Genomic DNA, 19,916 nt, shown 5'->3' with positions numbered 1-19,916 from the left:
ATAAAAGGAAAGAGGTTTTTACCCCTTTACTTTACCAACTTCAATCAGAACACTCACTGGAATTTTCCTTTATAAAGTAAAGACCTGAATAAGTACAGGCTTACAAACTCCTTACTGGTTTCTGCCCACATATCATCATCCAAACTTTCCCATCAAAGTTACAGCATTGACTCTCACCTCTTCCAGACTGGAGAATCCAGGCAGTATTTTCAGCTCTGAAATAACTTCTTCAATAGCATTTTGTACTGCAATGAAGTCTTGATCATCTGCTGTTTCAAACTGCAATCTGAAACCACAGGGACAGTTTCAACAGCAGATCAACTCTGACACCCTGAGCCAGACTAACAGGACAAGATTCCTATGCACTGGATCTATAGCAAGTCACTTCAGCACCACTACTGGAGACAGGGCAACATTTTCAGGACTGCTCAGTGACTCTAAACAAAATTGTCTTGATATAGAAAAAAAAGTGTATAAAACAGTTTCCACTCATTTGTAGACAGGGATGTTCTACATGAACCACATTTAAAAGAGTGGTTCTGCTTCCCACAAATCTGTTGAATCCGTGTGATCAAAGTCTTAGGGAATACCCCAGGTACACCCCATCCTGCTTTGCACAAACGTGTCCGAAGGAATGTTTACTATTAAATGACCATCCCAGCAAAATAAAACCAGGTTCAAACCTCCCATGAATTTTTTTATCTTATTGGGATAATAACCCCCCAAAGATAAGAATCAAGATCAGTTTCACTTGACCATGAGTTTTTTCCCCAAGGAGGATGATTCAGAACAATAATCCCTATATTCATCCCCTTATACATCATGAATTGTTTAATTACTATTTTAAATTCATCTACCTACACCATACCCAGAGAAACCTTATCACTTTTCAGAGAAAGAAAGGACAGTTTTACTGTGCCTTAAAATGAACCCTGTTAAAACAAACAGGATTTACAACAGCACTTGATACTCCGTAGTAAAACCAGAACAACCCCAAACTCAATTAAGCCCTGCAGTCTGTGAATTATGATTCAAACCCAATACATTAGCTTGCTGGTTGCTGTTAACAAAACCAAATAGCTGAAGACTGGTCTAACCTGCTAGCAGCTTTCCAAGCCAACTGCTTCAGCTTTGGAGATGCATTTTGCAGCTTTTGTCTGACTTTTTCCAGAATTTCAGTAGCAGCAGAGAGATCTCCTGTCAGTGTGCGGTAAGTCAACTGATTTGACTCAGCACCTTCCATTTTTTGCTGGAGAACCCAATTTCTTGTTCTGTCATTGGGTGTATCCCAGGTAGTCTGGAAAAAAAAATGTATCTCTTATATATATCTATATATCTATATCTATATATATATCTATATATCTATAATGTATGTGATCCAGTGCTGTAAAATGAAAACATACAATTCTGAAAGACACTTAGAAACTGAAGAACAAGTAATTCTGACAGAGAAAGAAGTTTAGTGTGACTACAGCACTGCTGCAGTGTAGCACTAAACTATCATTCATGAAAGGTCTAGTGTCTTTCTTGACTAAGATCTAGCAATCATGGAGCTACAGTGTGAATCCAGCCAAAGAACTTAGCAGGAAGTCACCAAGCCTGTTTCTTCCATCAGCAGCTCCTTTACCAGCTGTGCATGGAATTTGGGCAACTGGACCTATGTGGTTTGGTAACCAAATCAAAGTCAGAAAAACAGGGGCTGAAAGAGACCACCACGGTCATGGAGGTCAGTCCACAGTCCCAGGCAACCGCACCACAGATGCTACCACAAGCAACACAATGCACTGAAGAGGCGTTCCTCAGCAACAACCTCCCAACACTGCCATGGAAGAACTGCCATCACTCACAAAGGAACCTGAGCCCATGCCTCTGCCTTTGGCTGTTTGCCCTACAGTGTGGTACCAAAGAAAAAAGTCAGTGTGTTGCATATGTCACAGGAAACAGCAGGAGATTCATTATTTGAAATTCCAGGCAGATCCTGGAAAGCAGATCAGACTATCTGCTGATGAGGAGGGGAAAAAACCCAACAGCTGCTGCTAACCTGACCCAAGGGAAGACTTTGCTGACCACAGTGCTGGCAGTTCCCTCTGTGCAGAAGAACAAGGTGCACAAACTGAGTGTAGCAGGAAGGCTGCTGCTGTCACAGTTACCAGTACACTCAACATCCTGCCTCTAGCTGTGGGTAGTTTCCAATGCTTCAAAAGATAAAGGTAGCCAAATTAGATGAAAAGAAAAATTTCCTTCCTGGCTCCACACATGGATAACTGGTAAAAAGAATGATCTCAGCATGGGCAAAAACATGGTCAGCAAAGAGGCGAGCAAGTCTCCTGTCAACCCTCTCTGCAACTATCCACAAATCACTCACCTAGCAATGCTTATCTTTTTCAGGCAAGTTTCTAAAAAAGTTTGAAAAGTAATTTAAAAATAATTTCAAAACTTTCCTGACCTTTTAAGAGAGTGAAAAAAGTAGAGGAAACAGCTACCACTTTCATTCATCTAAAAATTAGGATATTCTTAAACTGATTTTTTACCTTGCTTTCTTCTGTTTTGTTTGCTAATGTATAAATATTCATGCATATGTTTGTTTGATTGCTTACTCATTTATTTACTGAAGCTGTTGGAAGACCACTTAAAAGGTTTCAAAGACCCCTTGCAGTTTATGAACTAAAGATTAAGGGCAGTGACCTGCGACATTACTGAGTAGGAATAGCTCATTCCTGCAACTGGTTGCAAGGAATGTTCTTCTCCTGAGACACAGTGTGTGTATAAATCCAGATGCATTTCCCCTGCTCGTCCTCCTCCTTATACACTTCTGTAACTTTGCTTTCAGGAGGAAGCGGGTGAATAGTTTTAGGCAGCAAACTGGAATGCTTTGCCTTTTCCATTCTCTGCCTTCCCTTTCCCATTCTCTGGTGCCCATGGTCTGTAATCTGCAGGCTATTTTATAGATTGAGTCAAGGCACAGTGACACACAATTGAGCAAAAGAATTAAAGCTAAATTGCATATTTCAATATTACACATTACTTTCAGTCCTACTGTACCTCATTTGGGTTGTGGCTTGGTGTCCTTTCGGCTTCCTTTCTTCCTTCATTCTCCTGCTCTTTTTTCTGTAGATCTTGGATTATTTCCTGCAACTTCTTTGTTTCATTCCCTAATTTATGAACTTCTTGCTTCTTTTCTCCAAGTTGCCACTGAAGGTCTTCTACTTTGGACTCCAGTTCATGGAGTTTCTTCTGTACTATTATGTTAGCATCTTGTTCTGCTTGTAATGCTTGCCTCTGGATCTGCCTTTCTTTTTCCATTTGCTGTCTCACTTGCACAGATTCCAGTTTATACTTCTCCATCTCACTTACTAACTCCACTATACGGTCATGCTTTTCATCCATTTGCTTCTGTAGCTCTTTAAGCAATTCCTCAGATGGATTAGGTGTTCCAGCTTGCCCCTTATCTTCAGCACTTTGAAGCTGAGCACATAGCTCTTTTTCCCTTTCTAGGGCACTGCTTATTTCGAGAGCTCGAACCTTCTCTGATTCAAGAAGCACCTGCAACTCAGAATTACGGCCTCGCTCACGTGACAGCTGGGCAGCACTGAGTGCTTCTTGGGATTCAATTTTCTGTTGCAGATCAGTTGACAGCTGTTTCTCTTGATCCAGAAGTTTAGTTAACTCTAAGTTCTTTTGTTTTTCATCTTCAAGAGAAAATTTTAAGTCCTTTCAAAAGAAAACAGAAAAATTGATTAAAGCCATTTGTGCATACTTTCCATTATCTTCTGCAAATTGCAAATATGCTACCTCTATACATGCTGCTTTTAACAGGTTTTGCTATTCACAATTAATGTGACAATACTCTGAATGCTGCAGTTACATCTGATACTAAAATACATTACAGGTGTCTTTATTCTAAAATCAGATTATTTAATAGAAGAATCATTGTAACACATACTTTATAGTGAGATACAAGCAGCTGTAGTTCTGACACCGAAGACAGCCAGCTGCTTTTACTTTCTAAAACTGTGAAAATGATTTTTCAACTTCAGATTTCAAGATGTGAATAAATCTATGCCATTGAAGTTATCGCTTTTTTGCCTTTTGTCTTGTATCAGGATACCTGCTCTCCCCTTCACTATAGCAAATACTGCAGAGGTACCAAGGAAGATATTAATGAAGCATCTTCTCCTAAAGTAAACTCCCTAGTTTGATTTTCATGAGGTGAAACTGCTGACTTTTTAAATGGTGACAAACAATACATCTCCTTAAATACTACATTTTACAAGTTAGGCTGTGGTGGGGGCTGGGTGTAGCCATATTAGCAGTGTTCTGTCCCTTTGAATAATTGAGGGCCATTATAGAATCTTTTAATCTTGGGCCTGAAAAGCACGGTAAAATTCCTATTGATTTAAATGGGATGTGCATCAGGCCTTTTTCTTACTTTGCCACCCAGCTTCTATACATTTTTCTTCAGCTCTAGATGATATAATACTACAGTTGAAGACAGAACATGAAGCATGCATTGGACAAAAATGTAAGCTGAGATGAAATGTTAACCAAAAGAATATTTTCATGCTCCTTGATGTTCCAGGCCACTTGGGATTATGGAATACCTCAAGCTCTTCTCTTCCTCTTTCTTCACTGCGTTCCATTTTAGCCTTTTCCTTTTCCAAAGCCCACTGTAGCTCTCTTGATTTTTTCTGTTCGTTGGCCATTGTATCCTTGAGAATATCTAGCTCAGCTGCTTTTTCTTTAACTTCAGTCCTAGAAAGAAACGGGCAACTTTTACACTAGGCAGTGGCTCTAATCCTATCATGATAAGGTCAGTTACTTGGTTTTTTATTCCATCCTGTGCACTGAAAACACTGCTAGTCTAGTAGAGTAACAGTGAAAAGCCTATTTAGAAAGGCAAGACTAACTCAAAACCAAAAGAGCTGCATAACTCAAGAATGATAGAAACTGTGTTCATCCTGCTAACTTTGTAGCTGCCACTTTTGGGGGCTCAGAGGCAGTTAGTGTTCAACCTAATCCAGTCACTGGCCAAAATCTTAAAGAACACCATGGAAGTGCATCTTGCTGCCATGTTCCTCAAGGGAAAAAAATATATTGGAGGAAAAAGAAAAATCTATGACCTGAATTTTCACTCTGTGCAAATCAATTTTGCATCTGTTTGCAAAAGAAACTTGCTCCTGATCGTCTGTAAAGGGTATAAAGTAGCCTGTAAAGTAATCCCAATTTAAACTCCAGCTTAATTTGTTATCTCTGAGCTGAACATTAAGATACTGTTCATGGGTGCAACCCTCTGGTTCAGGCAAAAATAATAATGGCTTTCTTTAGTGCCAAATCTGTGGCCTCTGCTATCAACCATATCAAAGAAAATTTAAGAGTATTTCATATGGAAGTACTTGCAAAGTCATCTTAACTTTTCAATTTTTTTCTCCATGTTCAGTTTAAAAAACCTTCAACAAATATGGTCTACTTATTAGCTTGTACAGAGTAGTCTAATGTAGCAAAGTTTAAAAAGGAACTTGATAATTAATAAAGCATTAAATCAAATTATGAATTGAAATACATTTTTTGTCAACTGTGACAAGTCTATTTTTGTCAGGAAGGTTTTACAGAAATACTGAGAAGCACTTATACTGCATGAAATAATAAAATCGGTATTATGATTTCAGATTAAGAAAGATGATCTTCACAGTCAACACAGAAAGCTTGGCACTGAAAGCCACACCTGATGGTTTCTAGGTCCTTGAAGTGCTTGTGCTGGGCTTTAAGGGTAGCTTCAAGCTCTAGTTTGGCTTGTGCAAGTTCATTCTTCAGCTCTGCACCCATCATTCTCTCTGAATTCAGCTGCTCCTGAAGTTCAGCTGCTCTGTCCTTCATACTCCGGAGCTCCACTTGCATCTCCAGTATTTGCAACTGCTTCTGCTGCATATTATACTCCAGCATTTCTAATGAGAGCATCATTAATACGGAAATTACTTCATAAAAAAGCATTGTGTGTTTGGGTAAAGCTTCCCCTAGCTAGCACGTGACCACAAAGCTATTATTAAGAGTGATATTTTAAAATAATATATTCTTTCATTAGTGGAATAAAAGCAAAGCCATGCCTTTTATACCTGAATACCTTTCATACTTTCAAGAAATCACTTCAACTTCTGATTTTCTCAAAGGTTATAAGACATGTGCAACTACATCAATATGCATAATTTGCACAATGATTAACATAACTGAAGTTAGATATATTACATATGTATACCTGTGACCTAATATTTGTAACTACACACTGACAGTGAGCTTTACTTAATTTTAAAGTATACCTGTTCTCTGAACTTTTTGTTCTTCATTCTAATTGCTTCTTAGTTTCTGCATTGACTGACTATCCAACTTAGATAATTTCAAAGCTGCTGAACCTAAATAGTGAAGCATATACATGGAAATAGCCTCAAAATTCAAGCTCGATTTTTATAGCAATTGAACATAACTTTGTATCACTTTCTGTTTGATACAAGTCATAAGAACACAGATTATACCTTAATTTTTGCAAAAGTAATCAAAGAAGATTGAAGAAGATAAAAAGTATGCATGTTCAGAACATGCATATCAAATTCGGAGAGCAAGGAAAGTCACCATTTTTGTCACTTACAACGTTATGAGCACTGCCTTGAAAGCATTTGGAAACTGACATATATTACCACAGAAGTCACCTTGGCTTTTTGAATCAATCTCTTGTTCTCTCTTTGGGTTACTTTTCTTACTGTTCATCTGAGCATGTAATACTTGAATCTCCATCAGCAAACTTCTTCTGTCTGCATTCTGAAGACAGTCCATTGCTGCTCTCTGGTTAGTAGCCTATTAGCATTAGAAATATTTTAAAAGTAAAACTCCAGATTTTATGAGAGTATCTATGGTGTTGATATAATATTTATTTATACATTCATAGCGCATATATATTCAAAACATTTAAAATTAAGTCAGTATTATATTTGAAAGAACTACTTGTCATTTTTTTATTTCTCTACTAGGCATCAAAATTACTGACTGAAAAGAGCTATCACTTTTCTGGCAAATTGCAATTTTTCTCACTAATCCTTCCATGTTCCAGAGGAGAAAACTGACCTTCTCTCTGTCCCATAGCAGCCTTATCACTTTCTCTTCTCCCAACTTATATAAACAAGCTATCTTTTCTCTTAGACAGTGTAACATAATTCTAATTAACTTAATGAAATCGCTCAGGACAACTGTGTTTAATTCAAACTGATCTCTGAAGGCTGTATACATTCTATAACTTGTGCACCCAAAAGTTTCTTTCCCATGCCACATCACTTTTCTTTTAAAGGCACCACTTCTTTCTGCAAGTCTGACTTTTACATCCTTAGACTGTCAAAACTACTATTAATACACATATTTTAATGAATTTATACATTTTAAATTAAAATCTAATGTAGACAGACACTTTGACTACAGTATGGTTTATATTACCTGCTCCTGTAGTCTGTGCTCTAACTGATTCATCAACATCACTGCATCTCTTGTGCCTGTTTCTGCAAGTTCAGTTTGAAATGCAGCAAGAAGAACATTTTGTTCCCTCACAAAAAGCTGTTGAATGGCATGCAGAAGTTCTCCTCGCCAGTCTGAGACACCTTCAGGAGATTCAGTACTTGCACAAATCTGCAGTGGTACAACAACAATTTAAAGTGCCAAACGGAAAGATGACACCATTATAACTCAATGTGAAGTGTGTGCTTTCAGGGGACTATTCAGCTTTTCTGAGTAACTGTGTAAATTTCATCCATCCAAATGGATGCACTTACTGTACACATTATGAATTTTTCAGCATTCACAAATGCTAAACTTTTAGCTTTGTTTTAGATGGAGGCAATTTAGCTTTTTGTAACTGAAAACTTAGCCCTGTGTAGTTACTACTTATGTTACTATATTACACTATTCTTTTAATTTTTAGTACATTGCATCTCTTCCTAGGCTCTCACAGGGCTGTGTTGGACTTAATGATCTCCAAGGTTTTTTCCAACCTAGCTCATTCTGTGATTCTGTGATACAATATATGAAAAAGATTTAATTTAAATGACATGAAGGTCATCTGCCCACTTTGCATGGTAAAGGAAATGCTGAACTAATAGAAACTACCTACATATATCCAAGAGTCTAACAGGGGTAATTTAACAAGCAAAAGTTTTAACAGATTACTGATTAATATGCCAATAAACAACAGCATTAAATATTCAACTGCTACTGGAACACGCTTTCAAAATAGAATTCTTCTAAAAGGTGGATCTATACAGTCAAAAGTTATCAATGAACAGAAGAACAAATACCAGCTGTAATTTAAGATAGACTACTACCATAAAGTACAATATGCAGTTTTATGGCACATTTTTAAAATATGTTGCCTTGTAACAGAATATTTAGGCATTTAGACCTGAAGAGTGAATGTGTCTTTGAAGGTTATAATAAATAATTTTTTATTCAGATAGAATCTTATGGTATTATTTATACCTCGGCTTCTCTATGAACTTGCATTTTTGCAATTAGGTCTTTCAAAGATGAGATGGTGCTTAGGAAAGCTTTTCTTTCTTCTAACCAAGATTCTGGCTCTTGCTCATGAGGTGACAGATCTCTTTCACCATATGGAAATTCAGTGAGAGACAGCACCTGTATGCCTTCATGATGGACTGCTCTCAGCAAACCCTACGATAAAAACAAAAAGAAATCATTAATGCCAGTAATAACAAGATATAATAATAACAAAAATAATTGCAATCTCATTTCATGTGTATTGGAAAACTGGTACTTCTAATTTGATCAGCATAAGGAAACTACACTTCCTTGTATCAAGGACAGAAGTGTCACCCAGTCCTTTATATCTATCAGACAGAAACTTACTAAACAGCTGTATTTTTTCTCAGTTTCAAATAAAATTTTCCAGTATACATTGGCCAAATCAATTTTTAATTCTTAAAACAGCTACTAATGGAAACCGACATTTTAAAAACAGAAGTCCTGGGAAGCTTCCAGGTGAGCTTTGCCATTCACTGTTTGAAATTACTATGAAGCTAGGGCTTTGTCACTAAATACTTTTTTTTTAATGTAATTAAAGCATGATACCCTTACTGTTTATAATAAACACATTTGCTTTCATAATATAGTATAAAAATAGAATCTATAAAATTATGTAATATATCATCATGACATTATTGTTAATACAACAAAATTGCAATAAATTATAACAGTAGTTTTATTTCTCATAATCATAACTGAGAACAAGCCTATAGATATAAAATTCCTATTTAGCCTAATTTAAAATGCAAAAATGCACATCATTGTTCAGAAGTATTTTAAAATGTATTAAAATAGTCAACACTAAAACTTATCTAAATGGCTCTGTTATCAATGATCAAGAAGAAGCTAATCTCAACTTTCAGTAGTATCATTCTTGTTCCATAAAAAAAAAAGATTGTGTCTATTTTACCTTAATTTTTTTTGGAAGTAAATCTGTTGAAGTTTCACCTTCATCTATTCCTTCAGCTATCGTGTCAGATCCCTGGGTCTGAGCAAGATACATTCCTGAACTCCAGTCTGAACTGGAGTCTAAAATAAAAGGAGAAAAAACCATGAAAGCTGGATTACTGTGAAGCTTTGAAGAACAGGCATCAAAAAAGTATTTTTTATCTGTTGTTTTAACAGGTAGTTGCATGTCACTAAAGGTTCATTCTAAGCTGGAGACTACCTGTTTTATATTTTTCTTTTTCAGTTTCAAAGAAGTAACAGCAAAACAAAACTAAAAAACGAAACCACAACCAAATTTAAAAATCCTAGTTTTACAAGAGAAACAACTACTTGCATAAACACTTCTGCCAAATGACCCACTCTTAAAATGCTTCGCCTGGCCTATGAAAAGGATTACTGTAATAATTTTTATTGCACTTGGAGAAGTCAATACCTGTCATCATCTCCCACTGCTGGGGAGCTGTAAATACTATCAGGAGATCATGAAGTTACACTGAAGAGACAATGTAATAGATAAGATGGATATAGAAACTCCAATGGGAAGAAGAAAAGATCTGATGCCCCAACTAAAACCCATCTCTGCTCCAGACATTTTCCTTTTGTACCAAATTAATAGACATGTCATGCCCAGAACCTTTTGTTAGTGCCAACAGGCTTCTGCTTCAATGTGGGCAGTTGCTGTTTTGATTTCTTAGAAGACAAACTCTTTAATGGTAAACTTAATATTGAAAAAAGCAGGCTTAATTTGTAATGCTCTTTGAAATCTGTAAAAACAAATTTCTTACCACTAGAACCTCCATCTCTAGCTTGATATGGTGGAGAACGTGCTAATCCAGAAACTGGGATTCTCTGTATTTAGAAAAGAAAACAATCAAATCTTTAAACAGCCCTTCACCCACTCTCAATAAGGGAGTGACTTTGAAGGAGCCGGAAACGATGTGAACCTCTTTGTTCCATATCCCCTGCAATCAAAGTAATAAAACTGAATATGAGAGAGATGGCATTCCACAGGGTGACCTACACTTGTCCCCATTTCACAGAACAGGACAGGTCCAAGGCACAAGCACAAGGAAGCACTTGATAGTTGAGCAAACCTGCAAACTTAAATGCTGAGAAACGGGTTCACAGTCTCTCCCAGGGCCATGGAAACACTAGAACATTTAAAAGTTTTTTACTGAGCGTGTGGTGCTTCACACTTAACAGATTTTAAATGGGAATTTCTGTACCAAGAGCAAAAGTTTAAACCAAAGTATTTCAGTAATTATAAAATAAGATACATACTTCTTTGGCTTGTAGAGTTTCTACGACTTCCTTTAAAGCATTACATTCTTCAGTCAATACTTGTACTGCAACAAACTTCTCTCTCTTTAATGCTTCAGACTCAGAGATATGCCTTGTCTCCATGTCCATGATTTCAGCCGCGTGGAGTTCCTGCATTTGGTCGATTTTTTCAGTAAATTCTCTTACAATCTCTGCAATCTCTTCTGAAGAACATCCATTTTGCAAATCAGTTTGGATTCCTGCGTTTTTAACAAGGACTGGTGAGATTTCCACAGCATTGTCTGTTTGCAGTGAGGAGCTGTTTCCAGTTAGAGTAGACTCACTGCTTGACAGTTCACACGATATTTCTGCATCCTTCTTGCTTTCAGTTTTCACCATTTCTTTGTCCTTTCTCAGGTAACTTGCAAGCCTCTCTTCTGCTTGAACCAGGTTCTCTTTGACCTTGCACAGGTCTTCCTGAAGATGTATCAGACTTGCCTCTTTTACCTGTAAATATGGAGAACCTCAAGTGCAATCCTTCCAAACACTTAAAATAGCTAAAATCCAAGCAACCCTCTGAACCATTACAGCTCAGTTTAGTCCTATTCTAAAGCAGTTAAGACACATGGTGGCAAATATTATCTCCTAAGAAATACAGCTCTAGATCCACTGCTGCACTGCAGTAAAACTAAGTACTTTGGCAATGAGTGAATATTTGATCTACAGCATCAGTTCTGTTCCACTCACAGCAGGCAGTGAGTGGCCATTTTACTTGGTAGCATTCTCAGTAAATGATTAAAAACCCCCAAACTATAGCATGCATATTTGAACAGTAAGTCCTGTATAATTATTTGATTTAAATACAATAAGGAACACTCTGGTTCTTACTGCTAGTTCTTGCTGAAGTTTTTCTGCTTTTTCTCTGTAACTGCTCAGCTCTTCCTTAGCAGCAGCTGCCTCTTCTTTCACTTGTTCAAGTTCATTAATAAGCACATTTTCTTTTTGACTTTCCATGATCTTTGCTTCTACCTATATGGCAACACAAAACATGGAAAATGGTAAAGAATCAAGTTTTAACAGCAGTGATCACTTTCACAGAAACTTACAAAGTGAAAAGACCAAAGGGAAAAACAAATGTATGTTATTTGGGTTAACACAGCCTCAAAAAAAAAAGACTAAGACCATGGGAGAACAGACTATCCTACAGTTTACTGTAGAGAGAACTGCAACCATAAATTGGGTACACCACACAGAAACCACAGGGAGGAAGGTAAACAGAGAGTAGGAAATGAGGTCTGATAATATTATCTAACTTACAAGACATTTATGACATTCATTAAATTTGTATTTGGATCAAGGATCTTAGAACCTTTTCTTGCCCAGTACTGGGTTCCATGATTGCTGAAACTCTCACACTGAGAGATATCAAGCCCATTTTTGGACTATCAAATATAGTAAATTTTGACTGATGGTTCTAAACTGAGAGGCAATAAACCACTAGTGCATGGAAATCTGGACAAATCTGGAAAAACTACTTAAAGTGAAATATCTTTGGAACTGATATGGGAAAACAAGAAAGCATAAACCAAGATCAAAACATATATAAAAAAACAACCTCCATCCCAAAAAAACCCGTATAGACAAATTGGTATCACTTCCCTTATCATTCTGAATACTCTCTTAGACAGCTTTCATGATTTTAATTTTTATCTCTCTACCTTCACACCATGTAAAAGTGTACTACATTCTATTCTATGTCAAGTCAAATTAAGAATAAGAAATTATAAGTCCAAAATTCAAAACCACCTTACATGCATGAAAAGGTAAGGTGTTTTTAATGCAAAATGGAAACTGATCGTGGGGTTCCCCTAAAATAACATCCTTCTCTTCTTTGTAACTGTAGGGATAATATAGAAATGGAAGTGCTACACACAGCAGAATATTCCTATAGTTATTCTCATTAAGAACCATTTCATTCATTATACTTTACATAAAATAACAGGTTTTAGTGAAAACAAGCCAAAAGGAAGTGGTGTCTAATTACCTGGTATGTCTGCATTTCTTCTTGTTTAATATATTTCTGAATCTCTCCTTTATGTTTTTCTTGAACCTCTTCTAGCAATTGCTGAAGTTCTAAGAACCTCTCTTCTTTCTCTGCAGCTTCCTTTTGTGCAACTTTTACATTTTCTTTTTCTAGCTCCAAGCTACGATTTACCATTGCCAGTTGGTCTTCCATCTCACTAAGCCTCTGTGTTAAGAGTGATAATTTTGATTCTGTCTCATTTTCAGTTCTATCACTCAAACCCTCTGTTTGGGCATTCTTGCTTGCTTCATCCACACATTTTGAAGCTTCCTGAATTTCCTGCATGAATTTTCTCTGCTCTTGAACTGCATTTAGCTGAACCTGACTCACAAGAGCAGCAGCAACTTTCTCCATTAGTGTCTTCTCCAGTTCTAAAATCCTCTTTTTAAGTGCTTCTCTTTCAGCTTTGCTTTGCTCTTTCATGTCTTTTATTTCATTGTAGGACTGGCACAGTTCTGAATCTTTTTCTTTAATGCATGCCTGAAGTTCCTGCAGCTGTATCTCCATCTTGCTAATAGTGACTCTTGCACTCTCATCTGAAGTCCTAAGTTGGGACTGATCTAGCAACTCTATCTCCTGACATAAGCCTCCTTCCATTTGTTCAGTTTTTCCATTGCTCCTGTCCTCTGGTTTTGACTTATCACCTTGGACTACTGCACACTTATATTTCTCTGTTATTCTTTCATGCTCTTGTTTTAACATACTTATTTCTTGCTTTAACTGGCTCACTTTTAACTTAGTTTCCTCAAGCTCATTCTTTGTTTGAGATGCCTCTGCATTTATGTTTTCTACTTGCTTTTCCAAGGCTTCCTTTTCTGCCAGAACTGCTTCAAGTATGTGTTTCGGACCGTCAGCATCTTCTTGAAAACCAGCAATATCTGCTGGTACTTTTTGTTCAATAATTGCCAGCTCCTGCTGAAGCTTATCAATTACATCATGCAACTGCTCTACTTCCTCATAATTTTTTTTCTTCACACGTTCTTGATCGCTTTTCAGACATTCTACCTGGGCTTCAAGCTCCCGTATATGCTCGTTTTGCTCTTCAATAATCTGGGGAAAAAAACCCAAACAGAAACACCCAGATAACTTTTGGTCTGGACTTCCCAGAAACAGTTTAATTAAACACTGAAAGATCTTGTAAAATAAAGTTCTCAGAGAATTTCTTAATGTGATGTCTCTTCTAAAGCTTTATGAGAATTGAGACATCTTCAAACAGGACTGACAAAGTAGCCTGTGACCTTAAAGAAATGAAAAATAGGTATTAAAGCATCAGATGAAGTGGAAAGCATTTGTAACATGGTGGCTTCTAATAAATGAGTAGAAACAAAAAATGGAATGACTGGTATTGAAAAAATCTAAGTTTAATAAATAAAAAATTTTCAGCAAAAGGAATAAAAAGAAGTTATTAGATTACAATAGAATAAGTTTAAAAAAATTCGTTAAAACCCTTTTTAAATTGCAGTGGGAGCAAATTTCACTTGAGTGTAGAAGAATGACAAAAAAAATTTCCCTTTACAAAAATAAAATAAAGACAGACCAGATAATAAGTAGTAAGTCTAAGAAACAAAATGGATTTTTTCAAGTGAATATTTGGAGATCTGAAATGAACAGTGCTTCTACAGTGGAAATGTAGAAGGTAGAAGAAAATATGTCAAAAATATTTGGAAATACATAAAATAAAATCAGTTAAGATATCTAAAATAGGTAAGAGTTCTAGAATATGAAGAAAACATGCAGAAAAGATGAAAGATGACTAAATTCATAACTCAAATAGCCATGTTTTTTCCTTTATCACTTAATACTTCACTATGCTTAGTTAGTTAAATAGAATAATAAGATGACTTTGTATTAAGCATATGTACAAAAACAAATGTGGCCATATAAATTAGAAAGGCTGGTTCGCCAACTAAGAACTTAATTTCAAAAATCCACAAAAACTAGAGGAAGCTCAAAAACACTAAATAAAATCTGAACACGTCATAACATCGTAAAATGGTGTGGGTTAGAAAGGACCTTAAAGATCCTATAGTTTCAACCCTGCTGCCACAGGCAGGAGAAAGCACAGTGGTCCTGGTGATTGCTATCAACTCAGCATAGCAGTTTCTGTTCTTCAAATTGTAATGGAATAAAGGCCCACAGAACGCAAATGCAGTAATTAAAAGAAAAGCACTTCGTGGGATGAAGATGTCTAGGGGACTTAGAAAAGGGATTAACCTAAGAATAGTCTATTAATATTTAATAATAATAATGCTCTCATAATCAAGCAGAGTAATTATTTAATGTCCTGGAAAATAAAACCAAGTCAGGGGATGAAATTAAGAAAATTAAGCTTCATGTAACAAGAGAAGAACCAATTATTGAAACAAATTTTAACTGAATCCTAGGTGTTTTTCTCAAGGCAAGAACTGTAACTTTATTACTGGGGTCATTGTATAGAGCAGAACTGTTCTGGATTCTTGAAGTATAGTATTTCCTAAATCCAGTTTTCTGAATCCAATTCAAAGTTTTGTCATTGTTTCACTATAACTGAGTTTTGCACACACAGACTCAGGGAAATTATCCAGCTCAGTCAGAGCCCTATTTTAGTGGATTCAGTATGTCCTAGTAGAATGTTAGCCTAAATGTTCTGCCAGCTACCAAGGGATAACAGAAATCCTGTTCTTAACTTGCTTTTGAGTAAAAGCATAGGACTAATAAATGACATTTAAAATAGTCAGATGCAAAATTCAGCCACTGAAAAATCAATGTGTTTTATCTGTATAAAATCAGAGTAAGCCAAAAGAAGATGAAGCTGATAATCAAAAAACCACATAATTGAAAAATAAGAGAAAGCTACAGGTGCTAAAGCTCAGTAAATAGAAGATAAATCTGCTTCTTTCTGTCTTCCTCTCTACTTCTAATAAAACACCATTTTTTTTGCACCTCCATGCTTGAAACTGGGTAAAAGATGCTGCCAACACTGGTATGAGGACAAAGCATTCACACAAGCTCAGGGAGCTCTGTTCAACTGCTAAAAATGCATTAAAATCCAACATTACCCAGCAGGTGTCACTGGAGCGTAACACTGAATGAAGTCATGTGAGGGAAGATGCTAAAATGAACGTTGAGATCAAATTCAGCTACCTACATACTACTAAATATTCAGAAGTACCAGAAAAATAAGGAATGAAGAAGAATTTAAAACAAAAACTCAAGCAGAAATAAGGCAGAATAATTAAAAAGAAAAGCAAGCAAAAAGCATCTGTCATAAACAAGACTAAAAAGGAAAAAGAGATTAGGTTTAAAGCATTCCTTGAAACTGAAGCATCTGCATTTTTAAATTAAGGCAACAATAGAAGATAATGCAGCTGGTGGGGGACAGAGTGTTTTTTTCCTTCAAAGAGTTAGCAGCACAAAGTAGGACTCTGAAAAGGATTTCAGAAGTGTGTACCTTGTTGTCAGTGGTGACTTCAAGTTGCTGTTGCAGTTTTGCTATTTGTTCATGAAGATGATATATTTCCTGATCCTTTTCTTGCATGATGTGAGCGAGCCTCCCAGCCACTAAATGATGGTCCTTTATGGTGGCATCTTCAGATTTCTGGATAGCTAGTCCTAGTATTTCCATTTCATCCTGCCAAAAAAGCCCCAAAAACACATTACAGTTGTACATGACATTTTCTGCATATTCTTGTATGAGTATTTCAAGTGTAGGAATTAAAATAAACAAATTTCATGGAATGACAAGTAATCATGAAATTTTAAATATTCTGGCAAATTGAACAGTGGAATGCTTGAGAAAGAATTTGGTGTTTTGGCATTTTCAAAGAACTTATTTCTGCAGAGGAAGGAGAATAAATCTTTAGGCTTCTCTGTTATACAGTTACCTTAAATAATTTGTTCTCTTGTTCAAGTTCCTGCAAGTGTGTAGTGGACTCCTTTCGCTGAATTTCTAGCTGCATGTGCAGCTGCTGAACTTCTTCATTCTTATTTTCTAGCTCCTCACGAAACTGCTCCAATTGTTCCTCAAGGTTTGTGACCTATGTTTCCAAACAAAAGGAGAAGGAAAAGGAGTAGGCAGCCATACCAAAAATTAAATGTTATAAATTTCAAGTACAATGTCTACAGTAAACTGGTTTGCTATGCACAAACAAAATAATGTGTACTTGGTGACATTCTGAGTCCTTAAACTGAAAGGAATTTTGAACACCACTAAAAAATCAATTGAAATCATCACGAAGTTTTTCTTAATTGGGCTGAATTTTTATTTCAGAAACACTCAAGTCATAAATATTAACACAGAACAACAACTATCATGGATCACAGGAGAATTTCAAAGGGATTTGGACTGCTGTCTCTCTAACTGTAAAAAATTTCATCTGTATAGTTCACTAAACTCAACAAAAAGCAAAAACTGACAAAACAACATGTAAATGGAAAGATGGAACTTTTCCCAGGAATTTTACCTCCTTTTCTTTTCTGTCCACAGCTTCTCGTTCAGCTTGCAGTTGTACTTCAAGAGGTAACTCTCCCTTTACTATGATGGTGCCAAACTGTTTCCTTTCCTCCACCTTTACATAGGAATAATATTAACAGTTATCAGATTAAAAAAATACACTATTTTGGTCTCAAGAAAATACGAAAGGAGGAAATCCTTGATAAATTTTGACCAAGCAATACCTTTTGCAAGTGGTCAGCACTGATGATTAAGGCTTGTTCCAGTTCTCTTATCCTGCATTCTAGCTTCTCAATTTCTTCATTTCGTTCTTGTACATCTCTCTGAAGTTGCTCCTTGGAGAGCAAAAGCTCACTGCATTTGTCTGTTTTCTCTTTGAGATGATTTGTTAACTGTTCAACCTGGTGACAATATGGCAAGATTATTATATTGTATTACACTGCAAGGGTTCACTAGCAATGGCAACACCATGCATTTTTGACGGGGAGAAAATATTCCTCTTTTTCTCCCATAACAAAACTGCTACTCTTTAGGTGAAACAGAATGTACTATCAGGATACTGTGGTACGACATCAACAAATACCAACAGCATTATTTAAGAAGTGGTATGTTCTGTGCCACATTGCCTGCTCACTAGAACTGACCTTGTCCTTCTGAAGCCTTCATACTCTGTAGTCAGTTAAAAGCAAGCAGCACAGCATCCCTATGCAGCACACTAAAATGATGCCTTTAACATCTGTGGATGGAATGTCTTGACCCTATGGTCAAGATGCTATTTGCCTCTGAGGAAAATCATAGTTCTAAAAATCTGTGACAAAATTATTGAAAAGAAGGAGCTGATTTGTGACATTCAGAAATATCCTAAAACTCACTGGGTCTTTAACATTGAAGAGAATAGCTATACTTAAATGACAAAAGACAGGAAGCTTTGTTTTCTTGCTGTGTTCCTTAAATCGGACCAAACAGATGTCACAGATGTAATAATTTCACTTTCTATGGGGGACAAAACATCCAAATAAAACATTCTGAATCTCAGCAGGTCAGATGTATGTATCTCAGCAATCACATATTAAAAGATTTACTGAAGTAGCAGAGATAGTAATATCTATCCATTTCTAGCTACATTTCAGAAATTATTAATTGAAATTAAAGATAAGAAAGACGCATAACAAATCCATAGTATGATGTACAGAGTTAAGACCTGAGTAATTGAGCAAGAGACAGGGAAAGTAATATTTGTCCCACTCCAGAAACTGATTTCAGTATTTACAATTAGGAAGTTACGATGTAGCCAAAAGGTAGAAGACTCAAAGCATTTCAAGAGATAGGAGAGAAGAGGACCAGAACATAAAGCTGACTGGATGGTATTATTGACGTTATCCATCCATGAGTAACATCACAGTCTGAAGTGACCTCAGAAAAGTCCTGAGAGAGAAATGGAAAAATAAAAATCAAGTCTAGAGCAGACTCTACGAAGACCCTCCCCGGAATAAGTTGACAAAGCTGAAACAACAGTAAGAAACAAATTATCAACTGAAAATGCTTATGGCATTCCCTCAAAGCAGAAGAGGATTTTTAAAAATGTGCAACTACAAAAAATAGAACAGCGCTCTCAAAAGCATGATAAATAATGAAAATGTGCATATTTACAAAGTATTTCAAGGAACACTGTGACATCAAAATATACTATATGTACCACACTTGATAAGATAAATGTAAACGTAATACATTATTGAAAATCCTGTCTATAACTTCTAGCATATCACATTTAACATCACCTATATGTACATCAGCTGCTACATCTGTGGTGCTTGCAGACATCATCTTGCTGTCTTTCCACTTACTAAAAAATTCTAATGTAAAAATATCAAATATTAATCTCAAAATTTTAATCACAGTTAAAGCTGTCTTTCATTTCACAGCATGCTTTAAATTTCCATTGTAGCATATCTGCCAATTTAAGAGTATACACATATGTGTATATGTACATATAAATCAGGGTGATTTTTACATACAGATTCTGAGCAAATAGGACAATTTTTATTATGCTATCAAATTTGAACTTTTCTTGGGAGAATTTTTTCTCAATGTGAGAATTTTGATCACGAATTCATATGCTATCCATGCCACAAATAAAAAACAAACACATCACAAAATGAACCCAAAATGAACATCCTGGATTCAGGAAAATTAATTGTGCTAGAGCCACCTCCATCTGTGTAATGCGTAAGCAGGAGAGGAATGTGCACGCTCTTGGCAACAGAAGGAAATAGATACAGAATTTCTGTATATGTTTTGTTTAACACACAGCTAATTCCAGACAATTCATTGTTCACAGAGGCTGATGACAACCATATCCCATAGTACTGACTGAACAGCATCTTTCACAAACCTTTGCACTAAAATATATTTAGAAACCCAACAAAACACAGTTCTAAACCTGGAAATTCTAAATAAATAAGTACTTTGACACTCACAGCTCACATATAGCAGTTACATCTTATTACTGTCTGTGGTCCTAAACTATATCCTAGAATCATAGAATGGTTTGGGTTGGAAGGGACCTTAAAGATCACACACCTGCCACAGGCCAGGGACACCTTCCACTATTTTATATAATAC

General features: G+C 36.2%; 1 protein-coding gene across 7 annotated transcripts in view; it reads right to left on the bottom strand.

Moving 5' to 3' along the window:
- The window catches only part of AKAP9 (A-kinase anchoring protein 9), a 105,180-nt gene that overhangs the window by 6,740 nt on the left and 78,524 nt on the right, over positions 1 to 19,916 (bottom strand). For all 7 annotated transcript variants that reach the window (XM_069006797.1, XM_069006796.1, XM_069006798.1 and 4 more), the window contains 17 exons: positions 17,519 to 17,695; positions 17,305 to 17,409; positions 16,726 to 16,878; positions 16,293 to 16,472; positions 12,824 to 13,912; positions 11,668 to 11,808; positions 10,801 to 11,286; positions 10,305 to 10,368; positions 9,482 to 9,600; positions 8,509 to 8,700; positions 7,474 to 7,662; positions 6,699 to 6,843; positions 5,723 to 5,942; positions 4,602 to 4,752; positions 3,043 to 3,711; positions 1,098 to 1,297; positions 178 to 286 (listed from right to left, as the gene is read on the bottom strand). In XM_069006797.1, coding sequence (XP_068862898.1) covers positions 178 to 286; positions 1,098 to 1,297; positions 3,043 to 3,711; positions 4,602 to 4,752; positions 5,723 to 5,942; positions 6,699 to 6,843; positions 7,474 to 7,662; positions 8,509 to 8,700; positions 9,482 to 9,600; positions 10,305 to 10,368; positions 10,801 to 11,286; positions 11,668 to 11,808; positions 12,824 to 13,912; positions 16,293 to 16,472; positions 16,726 to 16,878; positions 17,305 to 17,409; positions 17,519 to 17,695 — 4,389 coding nt within the window. The remainder of the gene's footprint in view (positions 1 to 177; positions 287 to 1,097; positions 1,298 to 3,042; positions 3,712 to 4,601; positions 4,753 to 5,722; positions 5,943 to 6,698; positions 6,844 to 7,473; positions 7,663 to 8,508; positions 8,701 to 9,481; positions 9,601 to 10,304; positions 10,369 to 10,800; positions 11,287 to 11,667; positions 11,809 to 12,823; positions 13,913 to 16,292; positions 16,473 to 16,725; positions 16,879 to 17,304; positions 17,410 to 17,518; positions 17,696 to 19,916) is intronic.

This window comes from Aphelocoma coerulescens, chromosome 2 (assembly GCF_041296385.1).
Source record: "Aphelocoma coerulescens isolate FSJ_1873_10779 chromosome 2, UR_Acoe_1.0, whole genome shotgun sequence".
Classification (NCBI taxonomy): domain Eukaryota; kingdom Metazoa; phylum Chordata; class Aves; order Passeriformes; family Corvidae; genus Aphelocoma; species Aphelocoma coerulescens.
Note: the sequence above shows the minus strand (reverse complement) of the source record. Positions and strands in the feature narration are given on the sequence as shown.